This window comes from Neoarius graeffei, chromosome 16 (genome assembly GCF_027579695.1).
Source record: "Neoarius graeffei isolate fNeoGra1 chromosome 16, fNeoGra1.pri, whole genome shotgun sequence".
Classification (NCBI taxonomy): Eukaryota; Metazoa; Chordata; class Actinopteri; order Siluriformes; family Ariidae; genus Neoarius; species Neoarius graeffei.
The window spans coordinates 38,139,806-38,150,639 of NC_083584.1; the positions used below are offsets into that span (position 1 = coordinate 38,139,806).

Below are 10,834 nucleotides of genomic sequence, written 5' to 3' on the forward strand. Positions count from 1 at the left end.
TACATGGATCTGGCATTGGAGAGGTAGAGGCTTAGCAGTGGAGGTTTGAGTAGCTGTTTTCTGAGCTTAGTCAACAGGCCGGCTCTGCCTGTAGCCTCGCTTTTGCTTCTGCTCCCGGCGCCGCCTCCTTCGCTTTGCTTCCAATAACAATCCACGGAGACCTCGCTGTCTCGTCCGGAATGTTATTATTATTTTTTTTTCTTGTCCGGAATGTTGTGCATGCGATGGAAATCGCTACAAACCGTCATTTTCTGCTGGAAACCAATGTCCAGTAAGTCCATACGGTTGTAGTGGATATTGAAGTCCGGTACAGACGAACAACACGCAAAAATACACACAAAAAACATAAAAAACGTGCACAGGTAGGGAGAGCTTGTAGCCGCAGCCGTTGTAGTAGAATTGTATATAGTAGGGTTTTCCAGAAGAAAAGGTAAAAGCAGAAGTAGAACCAGAAGTAGAAGGCGGAATATGGCGTTTGACCGACACGATGGCGTCTGTCACAATCTGGATCGGCTGTGACGTCACATGCAAGTGCTCCATAGGCAATTTAGAGTAGCCAGTTAACCTAACCACATGTCTTTGAAGCACCTGAAGGAAACGCATGCAGACACGGGGAGAACGTAAGATGTAGTGATATAGTTGGCTAAAAAAAGCTGTCTTGAGGAAAACCCACTTTATATGTGTAAAAACCACTCACTCATTTCTTCCAGCTTGTCCCACTTATACATGTGGGTTCGGGGTCCATGTGGACCCTATTGATCCACATCATATTAATTGGAGCATAGTTTTACACCAGCTGCCCTTCCTGCCTCAACCCTCCTATTTCTGGGCTTGGGAAGCAACCATTCTCTCTCTCTCTCTCTCTCTCTCTCTCTCTCTCTCACACACACACACACACACACACACACACACCTATGGACAATTTAGAGTAGCCAGTTAAAGGATATGGGACATGAAACATAAAAGCACGCTATATCAGTTTCTTTCCATTAAAAATATGAATTAATTGCATCAACAAATACAAAATCATCTATTAAATTCAGCAAGATCGTTATATTCGTGATGATTATATGGCATTTCTGCTCGACTTCCGATATGCATTTTTTGCAACCGGAAGAGCCGCTGTCACGTGATCATACATAACAAAAACTTTCGGGCACAGCACAAGCGGGTAGATGAATGGAGAAGTGGATGACAAGAAAATTGTTTTTATAGTCTTTAAAGTACATTGGACATCATACATTGGACATCATGGTGTATTGTGCTGCTTATGGTTGCAATAATTCCAATGGGAAATGCCCTGGAGTAAGTTTTTTTGCATTCCCCAAGGACCCGAAGCTGAGGAAAGTGTGGGCTCACCTGCGCATGCGCAGTAGGCTTGGTAGGACAAATCCAAGAGGTAGGATAACTTTACAGAACACCTGTTGAAAAAACTTTGCACCTACTGTTTCCCACAAACTGTGTTCGGACCATTTCACTGAGGATTCTTTCAACATTAATACTCAGGTACTGAGCGATATTAAGGCCCGGTCCCACTGCACTTACGGATGCAAAGAGGATGTAAAACGTAAAAAAATCTTTGCCATCCGTTGGAAAACGCTATGCATCCGTTGTGTACTCATTGCATACGTGCTTCATACGCTCTATCCATCGAGCATCCGTCCTCTGTGATTTCATCCGCGCAAAAAGTTTTGAGCTGCACAAAACTTTTAGAACGGACGAACTTTCCGCCGTGTACGATGTAAATCCGCGACATATACGAGCAACAAACGTTCTATGTCCGTTATCATCCGTTAAACATCTGCTGTATCCTCTCTGCATCCTCTGGGCATCCTCGCAACTCACATCCGCTGCAGCTGAAAACGGAAAGAGGGAGGAAAGATAAGGTACATGAAACGTCTATTCGTCGTTAGTAGCACGGAAATAGAAAGGATGTAAGCGTATGCATCTCGTATATAAAGTATTCAAAACGGACAAAGCGTTTATATCTGGGATGTATCTCGTATATTTAGGATGTCTGGAGTATGTCTAGAGTATGTAGAAGGACACCTAGCGCAGTGAACGGTCTGCATCCGATATACATCCACGCAACATCCCCTTTGTTTCCGTTAGGCGTACGTGATGCAGCCCCTTCACCCGCTATGCATCCGCTCTTTCTGCTATGCGTCCGCTTCTCAGTTATCACCGGTAACCCCTTCGGAGCTGTCATCCACTTCCATCCGCTTTCATCCGCTAGGCTTCCTATGAACATGCGTTTAACATCCCCGCTATATACTACCCACGTCCGTTCTTTTCCGTTCTGTTTTCGCCAATTTTGTCCATTTCTGGAGCGGATGAAAACGGATAGAGCCACCCCCGAAATTTTGCTCGTCCGCTGTGTCCTTTTTGCATACGTTTTGTGTCCATCGGCCAGTGGGACCGGGCCTTTAATTCATGAAACATGAAACAGGAAGTATAAGGATGAGAAAAAAAAACAGTTTAAATCGGGAAGCTGCGCACATCTGCGCCAGGCTGCACAAATGTGCACAGCTTCCTGATTTAAACTGTTTTTTTCTCATCCTTATACTTCATGTTTCATGAATTAATATCGCTACTTTTTTTTAAAAAATCGGATCTGCGCGATTCAGCCGTGAAAAAGGCGGCATCCGCCGAAAGGCGCGCTGTTTGCATCCCTGCACGGAGGCCAGGGGACAGGGCAGGAATATTTTTGTTGATATGAGTGATCCGGTGCGATTTTGCGACCCCCCTGTTGAAGACCTCTGCGCTAAGCGACTGAAAGCCGAGGTAAGGATTAGTATTATAATTTTGGGTGTATCAGTTATTGATTATCATAATTCTGACTCGTTTCACCATTTTGAATGTTTTCATCTCGGACTCTGGAAGCATTGTATCTCAATCAATCTCGAAAAATATCAGCAAAAAAAAACTAGCTTGCAACGGACTTTAGCTAGATCTATGATGAACTTTCAATGTATGATACAAAAATAATACTTCTTTCAACAGATCATTAGCCTTTGAGCAGAATTGTTTTTAACTTACCAGGAAGTGTTATCGAGCCGACCGCTTTCAGTTTCATGAGGGCTGAATGAACTCTCACTCTCAGAATCATCTGACCCGTCAGAGTAAAGACAAGATCTATGTTCATGTGAATTTCCAGCTATCGGTTCGAATTGATAGGGTCTAACTTCACATCTCTGTGAAACATCGGGAATATCACTGTCAATGGTGTCCATTTCGGTAACCTGTTTACATTAGATTCCCAAGAGCTGGCTCCTTGGAAAGTTTTTGTTGCGTCACGGGTCACGTGACCACCTAGCTCATTAACGAATCCTTGTTTTATGCTGATGTATAAAAAAACTTGAATAATGTGATGATTTTCACATTTTTGACGCCCTGCAGTGATTTAGATGGCATTTCTTATGTCCTTTATACATAATTATGCCCAGGTAAAAATCCATGTCCCATATCCTTTAACCTAACTGCATGTCTTTGGGGGAAACTGGAGCACCCTGAGGAAAGCCACACAGATTTGGGGAGAACATACAAACTCCACACAAGCCCGCTGGTCACTGGGCTTGAACCCAGAACCTTCTTGCTGTGAGGTGACTGTTAACTGCTGCACCACCGTGCCGCACAAATGTGTGTCCAACATTGGTTCATATGGCAAGCTGCAGAAACTACTTTGCACCATGTCCAAGTCTCACTGTAGAATCACTGTTTTACCATCATGTTTGGAGATGTCCTGCATCTTTAAAGCCAAATCACACCGAAAAAAATAAATGCTATTTGCCCATCACAGCAAGTGCCCTGGTGTGCACCCTATTCATGGCTGATGGAAAACACCACCATGGTGTTGTCGGTTTCCAACAGTATGTGACCACCTTCGAGGTTCCTGAAAATGTCCTGAAAATTTTGCCTCCTTTTTTGGTATATGGTGGACTATTTACATTTACATTTACCTCATTTCACTATCATTACTCTCTGCCAAGGTGGGTTAAGTTTTCAATGTTAGAGAATGAGAAACTGCTCGGAGAAATACATCAGTCTCTCTTTATGCAAGGCAGTTAGTACTTGTAGTAGTTCCTTTGAATTCTACACTTTATTACACTGTTGCATTGCCACTAATGGATCTTGCATTTGTCTTATGCCCAATGCCAACTTTTATTCCATTCTTTCCCGTCCAGAGGGCTTCTGTTCCTATTGCAATAATGCAACAATGGATAGTTTATCACAGCCATGTCTGCTATTCATTTCACTCCCTGCTGTTATCATACATCAGCAGAGGAAGGCTGAATTGAGGTTTTTCACCTGACGTCACAGGGTCACGTGACGCCCCGGTGTCCGCCATTTTGAAGGTCAAGCTAGCTAATGTCAACAACAGTAGCTAGTATGTTACTGTAGCAATGTTTACGTTCAGTCATTTGGATGACTGTTAAAACCTTTCAGTCTCAAGTTTTTCCTTTACTGTATTTACTAGTTTACTGTAATTATGATCCGGCAGCTATTTACACCGGATCCAGTGTAAATAGCTGCCGGAGCCGACGTCCCAGCTTGCCCGAGCGCGCTAGCTCCCAGCCTGCCCGAGCGCACTAGCTCCGGCAAGCTCGGACGTCGGCTCCGGCAGCTATTTACACTGGATCCGGTGTAAATAGCTGCCGGATCATAATTACAGTAAACTAGTAAATACAGTAAAGGAAAAACTTGAGACTGAAAGGTTTTAACAGTCATCCAAATGACTGAACGTAAACATTGCTACAGTAACATACTAGCTACTGTTGTTGACATTAGCTAGTGCTAACAGCTAGCTGCTAGTACACTGCTACAACTACACCGACCCTAATAATACAGTTCTTGGTCATTGCCTGGTAACAGCAAACTTATAACGGACCATGTCTCAACAGACTAAGAAGTTATTTCAATGACATTTAATAACATTTTGTTTATCCTGAGGACCGAAAGTAAATGAAAATGTGAACAAACCTTAGCTGTAATAAGATGGCGACCACCGGCTCCAGGGATGACCCGCTGATGTAGGCATGTTACCCAGCCTGACACAAAATATTTGTAGGCATCCAAACTCTTATACGCTTTCAGATCAATACCTGTGTATGGCGATGGGTTTTTAACGACATAGGTATACAGATCATGTGGGCCGAAGTCAGGTAAAGACGAGGGCTTCGTGTACTTCCGTACGTCAGTGAACAATCCTGGTGGAAGCAGGTAAACGTCATTCTCTAAGTCTGCTAACCTCAATTTTTGCAAATACCTCTCCCTCTGCTCGCCCTGTAAATGCCCTACATCGCTGGATAGTGAAGGTGTTTTCTGCATCTCGCTCCTTTTTCTTTTATGTTTTTCGTTTGTCGCCTTCCTCGCATTCAAACTGATTCGAGACGTGACGTCCAAAATGGCAGCATCACATGACTTGGTCACGTGGGTGAAAAACCTCAATAGTCCAGAGGTATTTATACAGCCTGTAAGCTTCACACATTGTTACTGCCATTGTGCTGCAGATAGGGCAATGATCTTTAGGTTCTTTCTGTCCCAAACAATTTGGAGGTTGCTTATTGTCCATCATACAACTCCACTGGGGTTGGGCAGAACCATCCTGCTCTGAAATACAAGAGGTTGGGAAAGTTTAACAATTCCCAATAAGTTATGAATTTATGAGTGAATAAAATAATTAAATGAGTTACTCTGAATACACACTCACACTGCCATACTCCAACACAAACAATAGGCCATGTGTCTGTTCTAAGGACAATGTCAAACATGATGAAAATAGTAATACTTCCAACACCAGAATTACCGTACAGGCCTGAGTTTCCCAAAAGCATCGCAGCACCAAGATCATCATTAAATGGTTGAGCAAGCAGTACAATGAATGCTCTCTCTCCTAGTTAAGATGCTCTTAGCATTAAGAGGCTTTTTGGAAACCTACCGCAGTACACTACAGAGTTAAGAGTAACAAAATTAGCAAGAATCAAATGATAGAGCACTATATTTAGCATCTTGAATATACTTGTTCAACTACACAGCAAGATGAGAACAGGAAAGAGGAAGATCATAAAGTAGCAGGGACCTTTTATATGTTACTCATGGGACACTGTCATGAGGTGACAACTTTGCAATTGATACATGGCCAGGAAATGAGAATTACCATGGACAAGAATGTGACTGTTTCCCTGTAATAAGAAAAGAAAGGGAAAAAATCTTTACTTATAAACTCACTTATAGTATAAATGATTTCAATAAGGGACAACTGTTTTAATTCAAAACACCCACCATTACACTCTAACAGTAAAGGTCTTATGACACAGACAAGAGCTTGTCATACTGAATCTGTTCTGGTGTGTTCAGTTGTATTCAATTTTCTATCACAGGAACATCCCTCATTTTTTCATTCATCTTCAGTGATCTTCAAACTTCAGTCCTGGTCAGGGTTGCAACTGATCTGAATCCAACCCAGGAAACACCAAGCACAAGATAAGAGACTCTGGCCCAGATGGGATCCACTGCAGGAGACCATACACACCCGGGCTTGTTCACACCCAGGGGCAATTTATTGTAGCCAGTCCACTGAGCTCAGGATGGAAACAGGCACCCTGAAGCTCTGAGGCAGCAACGTTACCTGCTGCACCACTGTACCGCCCATTACTGAATCAACATAGAGTAAGTACAGCATAAAGTTTGGTTACTGTTACTCACACTTTCTTTATCCTCACGCTGTTCTGATCAGGAAGAAATGGAGGCGTTTCATATTTACATTCTTAACAAATAACCATTCTTTCTACGCTGACTATCGTTGTTAATACATAATCATCCTTGGTCTGTGAAAATATTAGTGCCAGCTTTGAAAAGTATTTATATAAAATTTGAGCTTCAGACTTAAGTGAGTTTCATGTAAACAGTTTTTAAAAATTATTTTCTTAGTAAAGGGAAACAATTCTTGATAATAGTAATTGCTCAAACGTTACAGATGTGGAAAAAAAATAAATTATGGAGTATTGTTTTAATCCTGTCAAGTAGTAAAATCATACTGCAAATGTGATGAGTAGTCAGTAGTAAAGCCTGTGGTAATCGGTTATATGTTACAGATTTTGGTTAGATGTTTAAAGAAATGCAAATAACCTCTGGTTGAGGTTGTCTAAAATGGTTTCGTGTGATAATGGTGACTCTGATGTATTCATCATCTTGATCATCGTCATGCCAATTTCGTTACCTACCTTAATGTGGCCATCCAAGAGGCCTTGACTACTCTGGTATATCTGCTTTTTGTACTAATACTGATACCTCCGGCAGGTGACCATCCTTGCTGATTTCTCTGACTTGTGATGGTCTCTCAGGAGTCTGCTTATCTTTCTGGTCCATAATGGTTTCTCTGTATTTATCTGTGCTGCTTTCTCTGTTCCCTTCAGTCTGTACCACTTGAGCAACCTCTGCTGACATATCTAGTTTCAGCTGATTGCCCCGTGCCTCCTGTTTTGTGCATCCTGATTTGATAGTATCTTTCTTGTTAATGATGATGTTGCTGGTGTCTGTCGCCTCCTCCTGGTCACTCTGTGCTGCTGCCTGAAGAAGCCAGCTGTTCTGCAGAGTCTGACTGGCTGTCAGTCTCACAGTAGGGTTCACTTCTAGCAGAGCACTGATCAAAACTTTAGCTCCTGAAATGCACATGCAAAAACATGCTGTCACGATTCGGGGGGAAAAAAGAGCTACTGGTGAATTTGTGGATGGAAGAGCAGTTAGCAAAGTTCAAGTTCAGGGTCTCACCCTCAGACACATGGTCCCAGTAAGGCGATAGGAAATGGACCTCTCCTTTTTGGATGAGATGAAAGAGTTCCTCCTGATTGCGTTCTGGGCTACGGAATGGAGGAAACCCACTGAGCAGCACAAACAGTATCACACCCATTGCCCAGACATCCACTGCTACACCATACCCTACATACAAACACACAGATGTACACACACAGGGTACAAAATCCTAATACAGAAATGCACACATTCACAGGTTTACAGTGTGAACAGATTTAAATACCTTAAAGTGTGAGACCTTTATACCATCCTAATCAGATGAAATAGAACATTACAGTGCATCAACAATCAAATGACATCTCCTGAACGTTTCTTATGGATTTGCATAATAGACTTCTGAGTAACTCAAAGATAAGGTGCTATACTAAGTTTTAATCAAATAAAGAATTTCCATTTCCCACCACAGAAGTTTATAAGAGCAGAAGGTTTTGAAAATATTGTAGTAATGTAATTAGGTTTGACAGCGGTTTTAGAAATGTGCTTAGGAGCTTGGTTTTAGGCAGCACATGCTGGCATTTGTAATTGATATGTCAATTACATTCCTCACAATGTAAGCTACAATTAACAGCTAAAGAAAACAGGCCTTAAAAAATGTTTATCCGGCTTCCACCACAAATTATATTCAAGCGGTTCCAACCGCTCAAGGCAACAGGAATATATGACTAAACACAAGTTTTTACAGTGTAGCATCTCACCTGTCTCAGCAAGTATCTCAGGTGCGACATACGTAGGTGTGCCACATACAGTGAAAACTGGCTCTGTCACTACCATGGCTAATCCAAAATCAGCCAGCTTTAGATTGATACTGCCATTGCTGTGCCGTTGGACCTTAAAGTACATTTGGGAAAGATTTTTTTTAAAAGTGTTTGACTAATGATCTCAAACTAGAAACAATATTTATCAAAGTGCATCTACTTATTCCTCACGAGAAGATTTTCAGGCTTGATGTCTCTGTGTGCGATGCTCTTGTTATGGATGTACTCCAGAGCCTGGCTGATGTCCTGAATCATCCTGGCTGCACAAGGTTCGCTGAATTTTCCACACTTGGCAATAGCATCAAACAAATCACCACCAGCCACCAGCTCCATTAACAAGTAGACGTGTGTGTCTGTGTGATGTGAGCGCAGCAGCTGCACTAGGCGCGGGTGTGCCAGGCTACGCAGTAAGGCGATCTCGTTCTGTATCATGTGACCTCGACCCTTCAGCTTGGCCTTATCCACCATCTTCATGGCAAAGGTTTGGGTGCAACCACGCACACGGCACTCATACACTACAGCAAAGTTCCCATCACCCACCACACCCCCAATATCATAGCAGTGCTGGATATCCTCCAGAGGGACTTGCATCCCGTCAGGTGGGAGCTCTTCCCATAAGTCTTTCTGTTCTACCATTTCTGTTTTAGCCATGTCTTGTTCTGCTGGGGTTTCTACTTGGGGCCCCAGAATTAGGCCTTGTTTTTGGAGGTTGTTTAGATCATTTTTCAGACTGGCTGCTTCAGACTGTTTGGTCTGTGATGAGTTTTTCATCCTGTTATCCTGGGAAAGAGGAGTATTGCACTCACTGTTAGGCTTTTCCAATTTAGCAGACTTCTTGTTTCCAATTGGAGGAACAGGTGGACCAGCTCCTCTACAGCTCCGGCAATACACTGGCTCCTTCTTCCTGTCTGTTCGCCTCTCCTCTTTTGTCTGAAGTTGGTGCACTCTCCTATCTTCCCTGTTGTCCCACTCTCCCCTCTGCCTCTCCCTCCTGCCCCTGTCTTTCTGCCTAACTTGTGCTCGGAATGGCTGCAAATGATTGGCTGGTGGTTGGTTTGTCACTGAATCAGGGGCTACATTTAAAGTGGAATCATCTTGGGGCACATCATCATGGAAACCACTATCTGTCTTAGCAGCCTTAGGCCTCAGGATCCGCTCCCACAACTTCAACAAGCTGCCACAGTAACCTGGATTGTCAGGATACAGCTCTTGCAGCATGGCCTGCACTTCACTAATGGATGGGCGGTTGATTCCAAAGGCCAGGAAGGCATTGCCAAAGTGGAAGAAGTCAGAGAGGCTGTGTATCTCTTGTCCAGCAGGGCTGAAAAGGCGTCGAACACGACCACTGTGCCAGCATGGGAAGCCAAGAGCTTCTGACACATCAGCCATCAACAGCTCAAATGTCTGTACGGCACGTCGGTTTAGCAGTAGTGAGATCTTCCGCAGGCTGTGTTCACCACATGGCCTAATCACTGTCACAATACGTGGGCGCACTGGACTACCTTCTTCATGCCGTCCATGATAACCACTTGCTCTGCACAGCACAGGCTCCTCCTTCCTACACGAGCCAATTCCAACCTTTTCCAAGGGCCTGTAGGCTGCAGGACATCTGAGGGTTTTGGAGCCAAATGAGTATGAAAGCAGTCCTTGTCGTGGAGCAGCATTGGGACACATAGGCAGTTTAGTTCTTTGATCTGAAAGGAAACACATAAACACTGGCTTGTAGACACTGCTTTGAGGTACATGTGCCACTGTGACCTTCATGCCTGGTTTGTTGTTGTGCTAACTTTATTAACCTTGCCTACAGTCTTCCCCTGGAAGATTATATGTTTCATATTCATACATGGGGTAGTGGTGGCTCAGCAGTTAAGGTTCTGAGTTACTAGTCTGAAGGTCAGGGGTTCCAGTCCCAGTGCTGCCATTGTTTAGCCTTTAATCATCTCTGCTCTAGGGTCTGACCCCGACTCCCTAACAAGTTGGGATATGCAAAAATTATATCACTGTGCTGTAATGCAGTGTTTCTCAATCACTGGGCCATAAATTTTTTTTTCCAAGTTGAAGCTAATTTTTACTTGTAGTAGGGTAGAATTGCTGGGTTGCATCTGATGTCACATCCACCTCATTAGGCTAAGGTCACACTACAGCTTGCAATGCTTTGCGATGGGTTATCGATGAAAACGAGGCATTTTGGCAGTGCTGCTTGGCAATATACACATGAGCTAAAAGTTGTGGTCACACAGCAGGTGAACACTTGACCATCACACCTT

General features: G+C 43.3%; 1 protein-coding gene across 1 annotated transcript; it reads right to left on the reverse strand.

Annotated features, from left to right (window-relative positions):
* Nucleotides 1–7,225: 7,225 nt before the first annotated feature.
* Nucleotides 7,226–10,331, reverse strand: dclk3 (doublecortin-like kinase 3). The gene is made up of 5 exons (XM_060942247.1): nt 9,344–10,331; nt 8,739–9,241; nt 8,508–8,640; nt 7,771–7,938; nt 7,226–7,661 (listed from the first exon to the last, which is right to left on the reverse strand). The coding sequence occupies exons 1-5, from the start codon at nt 10,329–10,331 to the stop codon at nt 7,252–7,254; spliced, it is 2,202 nt and encodes a 733-aa protein (XP_060798230.1). The 3' UTR covers nt 7,226–7,251.
* Between the last annotated feature and the right edge of the window lie 503 nt (nt 10,332–10,834).